This window comes from Eptatretus burgeri, chromosome 2 (genome assembly GCF_056783735.1).
Source record: "Eptatretus burgeri isolate ZD-2024b chromosome 2, Ebu_testis_v1, whole genome shotgun sequence".
Classification (NCBI taxonomy): domain Eukaryota; kingdom Metazoa; phylum Chordata; class Myxini; order Myxiniformes; family Myxinidae; genus Eptatretus; species Eptatretus burgeri.
Genome location: NC_140962.1, coordinates 142,937,621 through 142,956,289, shown reverse-complemented (window position 1 = coordinate 142,956,289; position 18,669 = coordinate 142,937,621). Strand labels below are relative to the sequence as shown.

The 18,669-nt window shown below is 40.5% G+C and overlaps 1 protein-coding gene across 2 annotated transcripts in view; it reads left to right on the top strand.

Annotated features, from left to right (window-relative positions):
- Positions 1-468: 468 nt before the first annotated feature.
- LOC147033385 (FERM domain-containing protein 4A-like) overlaps positions 469-18,669 on the top strand; it is a 213,140-nt gene continuing 194,939 nt past the window's right edge. Inside the window, exon 1 of one of the 2 annotated variants that reach the window (XM_085853873.1) lies at positions 469-797. In XM_085853873.1, the coding sequence (XP_085709999.1) occupies positions 732-797 (66 nt within the window). In that variant the 5' untranslated portion in view covers positions 469-731. Of the gene's footprint in view, positions 798-4,138; positions 4,157-18,669 lie in introns of those variants that run through there. The other variant, XM_085853889.1, reaches the window with a different exon arrangement.

Below are 18,669 nucleotides of genomic sequence, written 5' to 3'. Positions count from 1 at the left end.
CTTCCAAATTCCATTCTCGCCCTGCTTGCCGACATGCCAAAGGCACGCCTGTACACTGCGCTGAGAGAGGGTCATTCTGACAGCCTATTGCCATCACCATGGCAACGGAGATGGCAAAGCATCAGGCCAAAGAAAGGGCATAGAAAGAGACACTGAAACAAACTATGATGATAAACCACAAACTAGAAACAGTAGTTGGGGTATTGTTATGTCAATAAACTCCAACGGAACGTCGTGCTAATCTTGACACTATCATCACAATGGGAAGGGGTTATTTCATGATGGTACAAACACTTTGGTTGGACACTCGGTGGAGACACCAGAATGCAACCGTTAACCACTCTGGAGTCAATGAAACTCGTCTGACGTTCCCGCCCCTACCAACCGCCTCCCACGCCCCCTCCCCTAAACCCCCCATTGTGCATCTCCAAATGACTACCCCTCCCATCTCCATGTTCTCGTGCCAGCGACCTCACCGCTGCAGGCTTCAGAATCACATCTCTACCCGTTTGATCCCCTTTTTACTGCTTAAAAAGCTGACCATCCGCAATGCAATTCACCGCAGGAGTTTGAGAACAAATGCCACTGGAGGTGTCTGCTGGAATCCTGATGGACGAAGCGGAGGGATAGCCAGAAAGAGAGAAAGAGAGAGAGAGAGTGCGAGGGCGAAGAGATAACAGGACCACACACAGCAGCTTTCGGCTGCTTGTGCAGATTCAGTTTGGGCCACAATGAGCATCAGCACAAAACTGGACAGCTTGGAGACGGCATTGGATCATTTTGTGATGGACGTTTTTGTGAGTACCTTTACTCCACTTTGAAGTACCATATCGCTGATGTTTCTCGTATTGATGCTGGAGTCATGTTCATCGATTGTTGTTCATCTCTTTATAGTTGACTGCTTCTCCCTCGGTTGTTGTTTTTTGTGTGTGTGTGTGTGTGTGTGTGTGTGCGGATGTTGCTTTCATGATATTGCTGAGCCGCCTCGCTGTGCCAACTTGGGCTTAAATAACCGTATATCCCCTGGAGAGCACAACCTCTTCTACCCTAAATACCTGGCTTGAATGCTTTAATGGTCAATCATTCTTCGCCTATGCCCAAAGGAATGCCAGCACTCGCTAATTATCTTTACTGATGTGCTGTAATGTGTCTCAAGTGATGACGATTGTCCTTGAAACAATGTGGTTGTTTTTTTTTTTGTTTTTTTTTCTTTCTTCCTGTTTATTTTTCAAGGATAATGTGGAAAGGGTGTATTGCCCCTAATCAACACCAACTGAACAGTCCTGTCTTCCTTTGGTCATGGCTGGAAAGAGCACGATGGTGTTTCATACTGTTTACCATCACTTTGTGTGCAGAGGATCATTGTGGCTGTTTTGCTGATGAAGTTCATTTTGAGGAATTTTAAGTAGTTGGGCAGTGAGGGAGGTGTTTGCCCTTTAGATTAATAAAAATGGGTGCATTGCAGTGCTATTTCCATTGAACTATACTGTATTTCAAATTATGAAAGTGATGAGGAGTACGCGTTGTAGTTTCCGAGTGTAAGTGTGAGTCGCAGTCCGATTTAATTTTTCGAGTGATGTGTGAGTTTTTGTGCTTTCTTGTTTTATCTTCGAACTGGCGTGAACATTATAGCTGGAATTTCATTTTGAAGGGAATGGTAAGGAGAAAAGGGTGAACCTGGGGTTGTGCTCAAAGCATTCATGATAACGTCATGGATTCAACATTTCTTTACAAAATGTCATTTTCACAGTTTCACTTGAACACCTAATAACTGAACAATAAATTAGATATTAATGAAAGCCAATCAATCATTTTCTCTGAAATTAATAACCATCATTGAAGATATACAAGCTGACGCTCTTCGCCAGCTCACTCTTCCATTCCGTGCTATCGTGTTCAACGAGTTCAATAACTTCGACACTTCGTGAAAACTTTTAGGTTTTCTATTATAGCAACTATTTTGCAAAAACAATTTTGTTAATAAGTGTGAAACATTATCAAAAACACTAGAACGGCACCGATGAGAGCACATACCTCCGCCAGGCTGAACAGTTTGTTTTGTATCCCACTGATAGGCCGGATCTGCATCCGTACTTTAACTGAAATCTAATCAGCTTATTTTTTTTTATCACACACTCAACCTGTCCACCAAGTTTTGTCCAAATCCGTCCAGAACTATTTGAGATATCCTGATCATAGACAAACAAACGGGGTGAAAACATAACCTCTGTCGATCTCCGGTGAAGGAGGTAACGGCAGTCAAAAGCCATCTAAAACTCCTGTAAGTGATGTTCAACCAAGTAATTATTGTGACAACACGAAAACCAACAAGGTAATTGTTTTGTACAACATTGGAGAAGCACACGGGAATGAAACACTGCAATATGGATAAAATGACTGCTTTAAACAATAGAATGGGAGGAGTTTATTGAGATGGCTCCAAGTAGAAGTACAACCTATTGTGGCTGGAGTGCCGAAGACAAAGCGAACGTGATTCCTTATCTTGAAAGCACAAAGTCCTTTGTGAGCTTCCCCATTGCCAGTAAGTATATCGGGAAAGACTTCCTGAAAAGGCTTTGAGCCACGCGATCATCACTGGTCCCGTTATTGACACCAAAATAGATGGCAAGTTCCACTGTACCCTTTGAATGGCAAAAAAAAAAGTTTTGGAGGAAATAAACTTTTCAAAACTAGGTAGTAAAATTTGGAGATTAATAAACAATAGAGGTGGCAGAGGAAAATGGCATTTGCTTTGGCAAGAGGGCTTTTTGTCTGGAATTTTTGTTTTCAAGTTTAATTTCAGTTTCGGAAAGTGAATGCAATGGAAAAGATGGAAAAAAAAATTCCCATCGAGACTTTTGTTATGAGATGGTGTGTATGAAGGCCGGACAGAATGGCCTTGTGTCGGCCAAAGCACCCCGGGCGAGTTGTAATATGAACAAAACAGGATATGGTCTCATTTAAAGCCCTCAAGAACTTCTGCCTTTCTCACGAACGGTCAGATGATTTTGCTGGTTGCTGAGGCCCGCTCAAAGGACCTCTTGGCGGGGCTACCATTCATGGTGAAAGGACGTTGCACGCTTTTGGTGCGATTTGGGTTCGCAGAACAAGTGGCTCAGTTGTATGCCAAATAAGATGCGGGGAGGGTGCCAAGCTATTTTCTGAGCTGTACTCGATAACAAGAATCTTGAACAATCGGAAGCTTTCTTTTTAATTTGCCTTGTATTGACTCTTGCATTTTCTGCTTCCATTTATGGAGGCTTACCCAGACTGCCCGATCGCCTGTCTTTATCCATTAAGATTTGCACAATGCTCGTGGCTGAGTGTTCGTGAAGGACAGACAGCATCTTGGACACACACCGTTGTTCAGAGAAAAATTTGTGCTACTTTTTGTGATCAAATCTCTTACCGATGTTGTCTTGGAGCAGGAAATGACTGACTTTCATGCACAGCATATGATAAAGAACTAGTCTTGCTGGTGTCTGCTCGTGTCGAGCTGCATTGGTTGACGGGTAGAACAATGGATGAAATCGATAGAATGTTGATTGAGGTATTCTAACCGTTGTGAGAAGCAAGGAGACACTGTCGTTTCGGGCATTTACCCTTCATCGGAACAAAAAGGTTCACAAAAGGCTATCACCCGAAACGTCAGCCTCTCCTCGCTTCCCATGGCAGTGAGGATACCTCGATCAACGTTCTGTTGATTCCACCCATTATCATGCACAAACCCTGCAGTTGTCATTTTGCTGCTCTGAATACAGTTCTGTATGTTCTTTGTTTTGAGAACGAGGGATGAACCATTCCAGTGTGGGAACATGTCCCATCACTTCCTTGGTGTCGTACAGACGAGACTTGTTGGGGTGTCCAAATAAACAGCCCCTCCAGAAATAGTTACGGTACGGCTACTACCATGGTGGTACTCGAGCATCGAAAATTTTACTGTGAGGTCAATGAATCTGTCTGGAGCATGCATTGGTCGAAAAGATTGAATGGATTTTGTTGCAATCTCAAGTGAGACTAAAACAGGAAAACTTTTCCCTTCCTTTGTCCTCAAATTTCCAAGTGGCTGCATAGAAGCTGATGGACACCTTACCGGCTTATTCGTGACTGTTGCTGATCATGAAATGTGGATTGTAGCGCCGAAGCTCAATGCCCGGTGAGGATGTCTGAATTGCTGTAACTGTGTTCACATTGAAGTCTGGTACTAATTGCACCACACGTCCAGAGAGCATGAGACATTCCCGTCAGGCCTTTCTCTGCGTGCCAGCACGAGCAGCCAGGGCCGTGTTCCCTGACGAGCCTGTTTGGATTTATGGGTGAGGTGGTGTTTTTGCTCGGGTCAGAACTAAGGTTTATTGTGCTTTGAGGTTGGGGTATATTTTCGAATAAAGAGAATAACCAATAGTTATTGAAATAATAATAAAAAAAGTAAACGCTTGTTTATACAGAAATGACAGCTTTGCGATTCTACTTACAAGAAATGGCAAAAGTTTTTGAGGGTTAAGTTTGATTTCAATATGCTAAGCAATATACATATACATATATGAGGTATCATTCATCATTTGCTCCGTCTTTATTATTTCTTAACTTGCTCAACGCAACAGAACAACTTTGTGTTTTCTCATCCTCCTCGGTTTGTAGAATGTTCTATAATTTGTACTTTATCATAGTTTTGCAGGTGACAGACAATTATGTGGTATCCTAAGGGGACCGTAAACATGAAGAATTAAAAAAGGGTTACGTGAATGAGATACTCGGACTCGGTGATGTAATGGTTAGAGCATCCGCTCTGATTCTGGGATTCAGCAATGCTATGCCCACCCCGACCGAGTCGTATCATAGACTGCAAAAATGGTGTGTGCTGCTTCTTCTGTTGATGCTCAGCATTTATGGGATAGAGGACAGACAAGCCCTGTGAGTTGGCATCTTGTTGAGGGAAAGGGTTTGGGGGGCGGGGGGATTTCTCCATAAAAATTCCCCACTGACTATGGAGAGAAAAAAAAGACTGCCATCAGATGGCACCACTGGCATCTGTAGTAAACTTGGAAGATATTTCCCTGAAGGATAATGGGTGTGTTTGTCTGATGTCTTGTCCTCTTGTGCTCTCTTGTCGTGTGTGTGTGTGTGCACGCGCACGTGTTTGTGTGTATATAAACTACAACTACTACTAATACTACGACTACTACTTTAATGGGGGAAAGTTTTTGGCCTAATTATTTTGCAAATCAGCTGGCCGGGCCTGATGTTTGAATGTGGCAGGGAATATGATATTGCTCAGGGTTTTGGCGACAACTCGCTGACTCTGCGCGAAAGACAATGTTGGATCTTCTACATCCAACACCCATCTGAAGGACGGCACACTTTGCGATGCAACACCCGGCTTGCGAAGCACCAATCCAACAGCTTATAGTCAGGTCAGCAATCAAACCCAGACGAGCCACCTCAAATTGCTGAACTGCATTCTTTTCACATGCAGAATGTCAACGTCACAATAAAAACTTTCAATTCTTAATCAAATTGCTGTAAATACATGAAAGAGCGGCGCTTTGGTCGCTCGAACGTCATTTGTTAGGTGTCCCCCTAGGTGGGAAGAGGAGTGGACCTTGGCTTGTACTTCCTCATTCAATGGTGATCCCAGTGAATACAACATATATGCAGAATATTCGACAAAGGATGTAGCCAAATGTAAAAACATTATTTTGTAGATTTAAAAACAACAATATCAGAAAACATTGCATGCTTCAAACGTTTTAAAACATTTTGACGTTCATGATGTTAATTTGTCATGTCATAACTTTGAAAAAATGTTATCAGAATGGTTATTATTCAATATACCTTTAATGTGGTTTATAAAACCTTACAAAAGATGATTTTCACAATGTTTGCCAGAATGTTTTTATGACGTTAGAACAATATTATTGTGTTATCTGGGATCAATCAAACCACACATTCAAATGTGTGTTCCGAATGCAAATAAATATTCAAAGGGTTCACAATCTCAGTATGACAAGTGGTCGCACGATCCTGCACAACCTTAAACAAGGAAATGAGGAGGCCATTGGGCCCATCGTTGCCTTGTTGCATTACCAAGTTAACTTTTTTTTTTCTACAGCTGTAAACAACAATCTTCTTCATGTTTTACGAAAGTCGAAATAAACTTATCTTGATCGGGTGATGCAAATTATTTTACAATGCAGTATACAAGTCCTATTTGCATATGATTAAGATATTGTACTGATATTTTAAGATATTGTACTGATTAAGATATTAAGATATTGTATTGTACATATGATTAAGATATTGTGCATATGATATTGTACATTGTTCATTTATTGTAGACTCTCATATCATGTTCATTTCTTGGACTACTTATTGTGGACTGTCTTATCTCGTTCATTTAATGGACTATTAATTGTAGACTATCGTATGTCATTCATTTATGGGATTATTTGTTGTTGACGATCATATCTCGTTCATTTATTGGACTATTTATTGTCGACTATTGTATCTCATACATTTACTGTTGACTGTCATATCTTGCTCATTTCTTAGACTATTTCTTGTAGACTATGCTATCTCGCTCATTTATTGGAATATTTATTGTCAACTATGGTATCACTCGTTTATTGGACTATTTACTGTAGACCCTCGTATCTCGTTCATTTATTGGATTATGTATTTTAGACTATGGTATGTCGTTCATTTATTGGACTACTTATTTACTTATTATGGACTATCGTATCTCGTTAATTTATTGGACTATTTTTTTGTAGACTATTGTGTATCGTACATTTATTGTAGACCATCTCCCTCACATATTGGACTATTTATATAGACTATCGTATCTCGCATATTTCTTGGACTATTTCTTATAGATTATGGTATCTCCCTCACATATTGGACTATTTATGTAGACTATCGTATCTCGCATATTTCTTGGATTATTTTTTGTCGACTATTGTATCTCATTCATTTATTTGACTTTATTGTAGACTATCGTATCTCGTTCATTTATTGGAGACTGCCATATCTTGCTTATTTATTGGACTGTTTGTTGTAGACTGTCATATCTCACTTATTTCTCGGAATACTTATTGTAGACTAACGTAAATCATTCATTTATTGGACTACTAACGTAGAGGACCCATTGCTTCACTGATGGAAAAACCAATCTTTTGCTGTGATGGCTAATCAATAGGACAAGAAGAACTAGAGGGGGAGCACTCGGTAGAGTGCAAAACCTCCGCCGCCAATACTGCTAGGTCGCTCAAGTGAACCTGATATCCTATTCATTCAATTTGACGTCAACAGTGCTCACAGAGTTATAGTTTGCAACTTTCCCTTTTACTTTTAACTTTTACATACTCAATTCATTCGTCATAACTAGATTCCTTGAGACAGAAATTGATTTTACGTGGATATATCCACCTGAAGTTCCAAAATCAGCCGCAATTATAATTTTGGCATGTTTTTTTGTTGGAAATCACTTATAACATGTAGAAATGCAAAATAAAAAAATCGAAATTTTGTTGAAAAAAAAGTTGCAAATTTTTTTTTTTCTGTAACAATTTTTTTTGGGGGTGGGGGGGTTGGAAATCACTTAAAACATGCAGAAATGCGAAAAAAATTCAACTATTTTTTTCAAAATAGTGGCCATATTGGATTTTGGACCAAGTCCACAATCTAATGGCAAGATCCTTGGACGATACCTAACCCCCCCACCAAGTTTCGTCAAAATCCATCAGAGTTTTTCCATAATACTGTTCACAAACAAACAAATAAAAAACCAATGTCACCCCCAGGGTGACCAATATCTTGCCAAAATGTGAACATGAGTGACTTATTTATTCGATTAAAGTTACTCAAAAAATAAGGGTTTCGTCGACCTTGATGCTTGACCTTTATTTGACCTTGACCTTTGACTTTGACCTTTATATTTTCATACGGTTAATGGCATCTCTCCAGGACCGTTGTACATGAAATATCAAGAGATTTTGATGAGAACTGAGGAAATAAAATTTTCATGAAAAATCCGTTTTTTCGTCATGACGTCTTAAAAAAATGACGTCATAGCGTCAAACTTTTGACAGATCTGGAAAGCACTGATCAAGTGCTTTCATATGAGGTATTACTCGATTATGGTATCTAAGATTTCAAAATTTGACCTTGGGGCCAAAAACTTTCGACCTCCAGCGCTAACCATGAAGGTCAAGGCCGATCGCCACCAAAAATTAATCAGCTGAGCGCCAGACCATGAACTATATTCCCATGAAGTTTGAAGACTATCCGATAAAAATTACTCAAAAAAATAAGGGTTTCGTCGACTCCCCTGATTTGCGACAAAGTGACCTTGACCTTTGACCTTGACCTTGAAAATTTTATGCGCTGAAAGGGACCTCTATAGGCCTCTGATATGCGAAGTCACAAAAATTTCCAATGATAACTGTGCTCTGCAGAGTGATCGATACGCGATTACAGACAAAAAAAAAAAAAACATGCAAGCTGACTAACATATCTTGCAAAAACTTCGTTTTGGCAAGATAAACAAACAAACAGAAAGGGGTGAAAACAGTAACCTCTGATCTTTGATGGCGGAGGTTAAAAAGGATTACTGGGAGTGTAGGGATAACCAGCATCACAAGTTGGCATTTGCAGTTTCGCCAAGTGTGCCCCCGAAGTGTGCTGTGCCACAGCGGATCATCCGTATGATCCGCATGATCCGCATAGTGATTTGGCACAGGTTTTATGCCGGATGCCCTTCCTGACACAACCCTGGTCGCCTCTTACGACACAGGGATATGGTACACCTATTTTAACCGAGGTATACACCGGCCCAGTATACTGGTACTCATTTCGCCGACCTCGGAAGGATGACAGGCTGAGTCAACCCCCTGGTGTATTAATTCAGTGGCCCAACGGGGCTTGAACTCAGGACCTCTTGGATCCTAAGCCGCTGCCCTAACCACTGCGCCAACACACCAGGCTAAGTGTGCCTCCGAACCCATACCAATAAAAAGAACTCATCATAAACCTTTCCCGGAGTTCCCTGAATCCACCGTAGTTGGATTTATTGAAAACCGCTAGTTCGTTCTCAAGTTATAACAGGACAAACAAACAAACAGACACACATGGCTTCTTTTATAAAATAGATTTGTTGTCGATTATCATATCTCGTTCATTTATTGGACTATTTATTGTAGACGATCATATCTCGTTCATTTATTGGACTATTTATTGTAGACTATCATATCTCGTTTATTGTCTACTCTTGCATCTTGCTCATTTCTTTGACTATTTCTTGGAGTCTATTGTATCTTGTTCATTTATTGGACTATTTATTGAAGATGGTATTTCCCTCATTTATTGGACTATTTATTGTAGATTATCATATCTCGCATATTTCTTGGACTACTTATTGGAGACTATAGTATTTCCTTCATTTATTGGACTATTTATTGTAGACTAAGGTATCTCGCTCATTTCTTGGATTATTTCTTGAAGATTATCGTATCTCACTTATTTCTTTGACTATTTCTTGAAGTCCATCTTATCTCGTTAATTTATTGGACTTTGTTGTAGACTATCGTGTCTCATTCATTTATTGGACAATTTATTGCAGACCATCATATCTTGTTCATTTATTGGACTATTTATTGTAGACTATGGTATCTTGTTCATTGCTTGGACTACTTATTGTAGGCTATCATATCTCATTCATTTATTGAAGTATTTATTGTAGACCATCGTATCTTGTTCATTTGTTGGACTATATATTGTTGACCATCGTATCTCATTCATTTATTGGACTATTTATTGCATACTATGGTATCTTGTTCATTGCTTGGACTATTTATTGTGGACTGTCATATCTCATTCATTTATTGGACTATTTATTGTAGACTATGGTATCTCGTTCAATGCTTGGACTACTTATTGTAGGCTATCATATCTCATTCATTTATTGGACTATTTATTGTAGACTATGGTTTCTCATTCAATGCTTGGATTACTTATTGTAGGCTATCGTATCTCATTCATTTATTGGACTATTTTATTGTAGACTCTGGTATCTCGTTCAATGCTTGGACTATTTATTGTAGACTGCTGTATCTCATTCATTTATCAGATGATTTCTTGTACACTATCATATTTCACTTTTTTTTTTTTTGACTACTTATTGTACACTGTCATATCTCATCCAGACAACTCTCTAAATATCCCACGTAGAAGTTGATAGCATGTAACTTGATCCAACTCGGCTTGCATCATATGGAGTCTTAGCAGAAGTTGAAACTTTATGAAGATTTATTGTGGGGGATATTGTCTTTGTGAGTCGGTTTATTTTTATTTTTTATTTTTAACTTTTAAAGCACTTTAAGGCCAATTTATTGTTGGCCAAATCTGACACGCATTTGCTATATGAAATATGACACATGAAGGGTTTCCAAAGATCAGAACATCATCGCAGCTCCTGGCAAATGTTCAGGCAAATTAATTTGATCGAAAGACAAATGAAAACCTTGCTGACTTGAATAGGATTGCTTCTGTGTTTCTCTGGCATGACTGTTCATTCACCCACAAGAAGCAGGTCAATGGTCATGCAACTTTTTGATCTGTAATCACTTGTGAAGACCTGTTTTGATCAGTGACGACATGTTTAGCTGAATAATTGACCACGTGATCCACCCACCATTGTGTCTTCCGAGGGGAAAGTTTGATGATTAATAATAGGACTTAATTAGACCTCCTTGAGTTGTCAAAAGTGCCATTCTTTTGTTTTTTTTTAAAACCTGATTAATGGACCACACTGATCTATGAGCTAATGTGGTGAATTAATAATGAAATAAATCAAGTTACTTCTATATATACACTTCTATATACATATAATCCTGCCTTACCAGCTTTTCATTGTCATGTTTGTGATTTTTATGCCCAAGTGATTACCAAAATCGATGCAGTGTTGCTCTATTGCGCCTGATAGTGCATTATACAACCTCATGTTGTTTGAATGATGTGTGCAAATGAGATTAGCACCATCCCTCGATGGTTCACCTCGATGATAACAGTTCGTGTCGGAGTCCGCTCTGAATTTTCTGTCCCTTGTACCTGTCTTGACATACTGCACCTTGATTCACCTTCGTGCCAATGCTTTGCTTTGGTTTGATGGAAGAATCTGATGTCCATGCTGTGTCATTTTTGGATTGGCGGCTGGGGTATGGAGAGAACAAAGTGGGAAAGGCCGATGATGAGAGCTTATCTCCTGGATGTCGCTTGTGTACTCAGGCTTTCCTCGACTCGAGATGATGATATGACTTCATAGTTGCAAATAGACTCGACACCTTATGAACTGTAATTGTTTTTTGTTACTTTTTGCTTATCCGTTTTTCATTGTAGACTATGGTATCACAATGTTTGTAGACTGTCATTTAGAAGTTGTTTAAACTAGCCATTAATCTATTTGAATGACTCGGTTAGGAGTCTTGCCTTGATCATTTTCAAAATGGTCACGTTTTCTATGGGGGATGGCCACATTGCTCATGTCAGGCTCTCGTGCAAAAAAAAAAAAAAAAAAAGCCAGGTATGTTGTGTGTTTGATTCTCTTTGTGTTTAAATCTAAAAAAAAAGACTGCATTTCTGTTGTGGTGTGAGAAGGACACGGGCCAAAGCTGGTTGTTCCACCTGCATGAAGGTGAGGAATATTAAACATCCCACAATATACGAGTATCGTAGTCATGAAAGGAGTAGGTCATTATGCCGCAGCATCCTCTGCGGCCTGTTGGAGTTAGTGGTACAAGTACTGCTACCATCTGTAATAGTTTTGGGCTGAGATGTGGGTATATCACAGGCATGATGAGCCAAATGGCCTATGTCTGTGCATGAAGCACCTCAACATGACAGCTTGTGATATACTGTAGATGTACATTTAAAATAAAAATTGTGCTCCAGCAAGACTAGATTATAATCCTTCTGATGGAGAGTCATGAACTCACCTGGATAGTTTGTGAGTGTTCCAAATACCTGACAAAGAAAAGTCCGAATTTTAAAGGGAGAAAATGAAATCGTTCCGTGTATGGAGTGCCATTTGCCAATTACTTTATCCCTTTCATTATGAGGGGGACATTATGCTTGCTGTCTCATTGCAATATGTGTGTTATTAATCACTTCATTTTTGTAGAGGGTCTCAGATTCATGGATGAGCAAGAACACAAATCACATGCACACATGCAGACAAATGCACGTGACAACCATGGACTTGGGTGCGGACAAACGGCCACTGAGCTTTGGGGAAGTGGCTTCACTTGCCAGGGCACGATGCATACCTGCAACGCCATCTTGTTACCCTCACCGAAGGAGAGGGTATTGTGTTTTGGTCCGTTTGGGTAGTCGATCCAGTCGAAAATTTTTTTTTTTTTTTGAAATTTGTTCTACCCTTATTATTAGTTTTTCCGTCAATATGTTTGTCTGTCTGACCCTCTTTCGGTCCAGTGCTCCGTTAATACAATGCCGATTTTGATGAAACTTGGTTGGTAGGTTCATACCATGACCCAGTTGTATGCAAATGAGAACAGTTGCTATGGACACCACCGTTGCCTATCAACGGGACTTTGAAATTTTTGAAAAATCCTAAAAAAATGTATTTTTTTAAAAATCGGGCCGCAAGCGACTGTGGGCAGTGCATTCAGCCATATTAATGTCAAAAATTTCCAGCCGGATCCTATGAAAACTGTCGGAGAAGATAGACTTCGAATGAACCCTGGTCGAAAACAATAAAAAAACGAAGTTCGTTATACCTCAGAGACTATGAGTCAGATATATATAAAACTGGTATGCTAGGTTCATGGTATGTCCTAGTTATGTGTGAGGAAGAACCGTTGCTATGGACCCCTCCGTTGCCTAGCAATGGTTGAAAAACCTCTAAATGTGGGGGTATTTTTATGAAAAAAGCAATCTGCAGCATTAACCCTTGAAGCTGGAATCATGAATTTTCTTTTGCTTAATCCTCAGGTCATTCCCCATCGAACGGGCCCATCGCGTCAGGTTCTATTGGGTAGTCAACTACCCATGTCCGCCTACCAGCTTGTCTGTTTGTTTGTTTGTCCGCACAGACCTTCAGTGTTTTTCTCTGCAACTGCTTGTCAGATTGAGACAATTTTCACCATCGGAGTAACTAGTCATGTAGAATGTTTTATTGTTAACTAGAAGGGCACTTGGTAGAGCGCATACCTCCGCCACGTAATGTCTGATCCACGAGAACGTATTGTGCCTCGATACATTTTTGAAATATCATGCCATGCAATCGTTTTTGGCCCTATCTCTCAATGGTAAAGAATTACTTTAAAAATTAAACAATTTTCTTATTTAGATCTTCACCAAAATCGAATCAATTTGGTGAGGTCACACACCAAACCTGTCCACAAAGTTTCATCCAAATCCGTCCCCAACTTTTTAAGATATCGTACTATATATGAGTTTAGTCCCATCTCCCAATGGTGAAGAATCACTTTAAAAATTATCGTAGTCTGATCTATATCCAGATCCATATCTTCACCAAAATCTTACCAGTTCATCCTTGTCACACATCCAACTTGCCCACAAAATTTCGTCCGGATCCGTCCACAACTTTTTGAGATATCCTGCACACAGACAGACAGACAAACAGACAGAGACAGAGAAGAGTGAGAACATAACCTCCTTCACCTGCGGTGGCATAAATAATTATGATATCAGAGATAACTTGGTGTGGTGGCCATGTTCGAAAAATGAAAAAAAACTTTGGACTTCTAGCTCTGAAAATGCACCAAGGAAAAAATGGAAACTTGGCACATGACAAGTACTCCTCATGGGGAATAAGTGTGATTTTTTTTTTCATGATGTCATAAGTGCCTTCGTTAAGACGTCATAATTGCATATGGAGAATGCTCCATCTGATCGGTATGTAATTTTTGGGGGGTCATCTGGAGATAAAATAGTCCACAGAAAAAAAAGAAATTGATGATGTCATCGGTCACGTGATTCAGCAGCCATGTTGTCTTTTTTTTTTCTTTTTTTTTTTTAAACAACACCTTCAAAAATCTTCTTCTCTGAAGTGGCTGAATAGGTCGAGGCAAAATTTGACATGCATGACCCCCGATCCATGAGGAACAAAAGGTTCACACACATAATGTCATAGGTCACATGGTATGGCAGCCATCTTGGATTTACCCCAAAACCTATAAAAATCGTGTTCTTCAGAATGCCGGACAGATCGAGGGAAACTTCACAGAAATGTTCCCCAAGCCATGGGTGTACACGTTTGCAAAGGAATAATTGTTGTCACATGGTTGGCAGCCATATTGGATTTAAGGAAAATATTAAATAATGTTTTCTCTGGAACCGCTAAATCAATAAATATGAAACTTTGCAGTTATAATGTAGTAGCGATGCGGAATGCTTGTTTGAAATTTCAACTTGATCGGATGCATGGTCTGGCAGCCAGAATTATTTAATTTTTTTTATCTGGGTTCTTTTTGATATTTTTTTATCTTGCCAAAGCGAAGTTTTTGCAAGATATGTTAGTCAGCTTGTATGTTTTTTTTTTTTTTGTTTTTTTTTGTTTGTCTGTAATCACGTATAAAAAATTCTGCAGAGCACAGTTATCATTGGAAATTTTTGTAACTTCGCATATCAGAGGCCTATAGAGGTCCCTTTCAGTGCACAAAATTTTGAAGGTCAAGGTCACTTTGTCGCAAATCAGGGGAGTTGACGAAACCCTTATTTTTTGAGTAATTTTGATCGGATCGTCTTCAAACTTCATGGGAATATAGTTCATGGTCTGGCGCTCAGCTGTTTAATTTTTGGTGGTGATTGGCCTTGACCTTCATGGTTAGCGCCTGAGGTCAAACATATTTGACCCCAAGGTCAAATTTTCAAGTTTTAGGAACCATATCGTGTAGTACCTCAAATTGAACACCTCGATGAGTGCTTTCTGGATATGTCAAGCTTGAGACATTATGACATCATTTGGTGATGTTATGAGGCAAAAGCATATTTTTCATGGTTACTCTGTAGAACGATTCTCATCGGAATCTCTCGTAGGCAGATATTCCTCAAGGAGTCGCTCCTGGTGGATAGCAGCTCTGTTCACCTCAGTGTGACCTTAAAGAAGTCACACGTGGTCACCTTTTGGCAAGACATTGGTTTATTTTATTTTTTTGTTTTTGTTTGAATAAGCCTCACTTGGCTGTACCTCAATGGATTTGAGGGTAGAGGAGTAGCAGCTGAAATGTGAATCCTATCCAGGTTCCTCCTGATGAATTAATCTTTGCTTTTTGTTTGTTTGGGGTAACTCGTTCCTCGTTCCTTCTGATTACTGTTTTTCAGGTGTATAAACCGCGGCTGCGTATTAACAGCACCCGTGTTTTTCACCCTCGAAAAAATTTAATATATACATCATTTTATTTTCTGATTGAGCTCTAAATATGTTTGCACATCAACTTTGTATGGAACAAAGTGATGGAGGTATCAATACGCTTACTCCAATGTCCGCTTAATTTCGCCTAAAAGTCTTATTCTCATTTTCAAGAAGTTGAAGAGAGAGGAGAGGATCCCAAGAATTTTTTGTTTTTCTTTCTTATTTTCTTTGGGCAGTGTCTTCCTCTTGCACAGGATAGATGGAGGTAGCTTGCCACTGTCTATGGTGCAGGCAAGCATGACGGTGAATCAGTCCTTCTCGAGACCAGTAGTGTTGATCATCATGTTGCTAATCCCCCTTCACTGTGATGGTGGTCCCTTTTGATATGTTGTCGAAGGTAAAGGGGGGGGTGGGGTCTGGTCGGCATTCCCGATTCTGCTGAAGGGGTATTCAGTGAAGCTTGATGATGTAGGACTGGAAGTGCATCATCTTATCAGCTATATCATTGGGGAGATGTTGAGAGATGTGTGTGCGGCGTCGAACCAACAGTTGATGGCATGCCATGAGCCTATGGGATCACGACGGGCTGGTCGGAAAGTCCTCAATGTCATCCTCCTTAGCTAAGGTCCTCACCTTCAGCCTGAGAGCAAGTATTGAGATGGCGTAACCCTCTGCTCACTTCTCCTGAACCCAAGCGACAAGACGCTCCTCAAGCAGAGGCCACTTCGCTGACTTTCCCCTCAGCGCCTTTTTCCTTGGCATCTTCTCTATTGTTGTCGTGCTTGTTCTCCAGCACCGGATGACAGTGCTAAATCGCCTCCCAGCTTCCTGGTTCCCAAACTCTTCTGCAGCTCGTCAGATGGAAAGTTTGAACGCTGTGGTGAATGAGCGCCTTGACATCTTGATAGATAGAATGTTTGCTATGCGACGTAAGCCGAGGCACTCGCAGAGCACAAAACAGCCCTTCTTTACGGTCATGTGACCACTCCCAGCCTGTTGTCAGATCCACGTAAGTTTGCGCGCAAGCTTATTTGAGGTCGGTGCTCCTTTTTTGGACTCTAGCCATTGTGAATAATTTTTCCTTTCATGTGAGACCAGGTGTTCCTCTTCTTTTGTGTTTAATGGTGTTTTCAGAGCCACAAGGCTCTATATACGCCACGCTCCTCAACTCCGGGTGTCTCCGGGCACCTCCGGACGTTTCCGAATGTGACTTTATTTAATTTCCGCACACAGTTAATATAACGCCGTACAAACTCTTACCATGAACCGATTAACAAAATTTAAACGGCACAATTAATTTAAGCTTAACAGCAGTTCCGACTGCTAAAAAAAGTATTAATTTGGAATATGACTGTTTTCCTATCCACACTCAAGGGAATGTAACACAGGCGGAGGCCATTCAGCCCGTCATGCCTGCGCGAACACCATACTAATTTATCTACGTAAGATCCAAGGAAGAAAATGCAAAAAAAGTTTTGAATTAATTAAATAATTGTTTTCATGTTTTATTTGCTGTTGTTGTTGTTGTTGTTGTTGTTGTTGTTGTTGTAATGTCATGGTAAAGGTGCTCCCAGGCAGACACGAGCGGGGGAACAGCACAACCCTGCTTTATTGCCACGAGCGAGAGCGTGAGCGTACGTTGCCCGTAACTCCACTTTATTACGTACTCGATGCACTCTACAAGCCACACGACTTACAGGCTCCGCAGGCCACAATGGCTGCAGCAACTACAACAACGCCTCAGGCGGCGCGCACTCATATATCCCGTGCAAGCACGTGACCACTCCTCCACCACGCTCCCCACATCACGCCCTGCCCCCGCAGGCCCACTACACCACAGTTGTGGGTTCTTTTTGTTTTTTTTTTGTAGTTTTTGTATTTTTTTTTTCTTCCCTTCAGGGGAGGGGGCATGGACTTGGTTAAAAACGTGCAACATCAACCACACAACCCCCCTTGACAAGACCCCCACCAACAACACAACCCCCGTACACACGCACACAATCACCGATCAATGCTCAAACTACCTAAAAGTCCTAGCATCCCCATACCCCTCTATCTCCATAACTTCCAGGTACCTATTTCATTCTGATTTAAACTTATCTACTTTTTCTGCTGCTACTACATATCCAGGGAAGCCATTCCATGCATTAACTACTCTCTGAGTGAAAGTCCCTGCCTTACTACCGTGTTAACTCTCCTCTTCCTTACTCTCAGGCTATGGCTCTTGATCCTATCACTGTCTACTCTGTTGAATAATTCATCTGCACTTATTTTATCTATACCTTTCATTATCTTAAACATCTCCATCATATCTCCTCGTAACCACCTCCTTTCTAGTGAATAAAGCCCTGTCTCCTTCAACCACTCCTCATAGCTGAGTCTCACTAGGCCCAGAATCAATCTTGTAGCCCTGCGCTGAACCCTCTCTGTGGCATCTCTGTCCTTCCTGAATTGTGATGACCAAAACTGCACACAATATACTAGATGTGGCCCTCACTAAATATCTGTACAATGTTAACACCACCTCTTTTGATTTATAATTGATCCCCCTCCGAATACAACCTAAAACCCTCTATGCTTTACCTATGGCTGCCTGACACTGTGCTGCCTGCTTCCCTCCCATATCTATTACCACCCACAGATCCTTCCCCTGTGTGACACACTCCAAAATTACCCCTTGCATCCTGTAATCTCTATTTTCATTGTTCTTTCCCATCTCCAACACCCTACACTTGCTCAGGTTAAATTCCATCTGCCAATATTTTGCCCAATCTATGCAACTATCAATACTTTCCTGAATCTGATCACCACCCTCTCTGCTATCCACCTTACCTCCAAGCTTTGTGTCATCTACAAATTTGGAAAGCTTACTCTTTACCCCATTATCCAAATCGTTGATGTAAATAATCAATAACAATGGTCCGAGTACTGATCCCTGAGGCACCCCGCTACTTACATCTTCCCACTCACAGTCACTCTTTTCTTCCTATCACTCGGCCAGTTTGCAATCCAATTAGCTACCTGAGCAGCCACGCCACAAGCCTTCATTTTGGCTAACGACCTCTAATGTGATGCCTTATCAAATGCCTTCTTAAAGTCTAGATATACTATGTCCACTGCCTTTCCATCATCCACCCAATCAGACACTGCCTCATAGAACTCTAAAAGATTTGTTAAACAGGAACTACCTTAGGTAAACCCATGCTGACTACCTTTAATTAGTTTGTATTTGTTTAAATGGTTCCTCATCTGGTCCTTAATTAATGTCAACAACACCT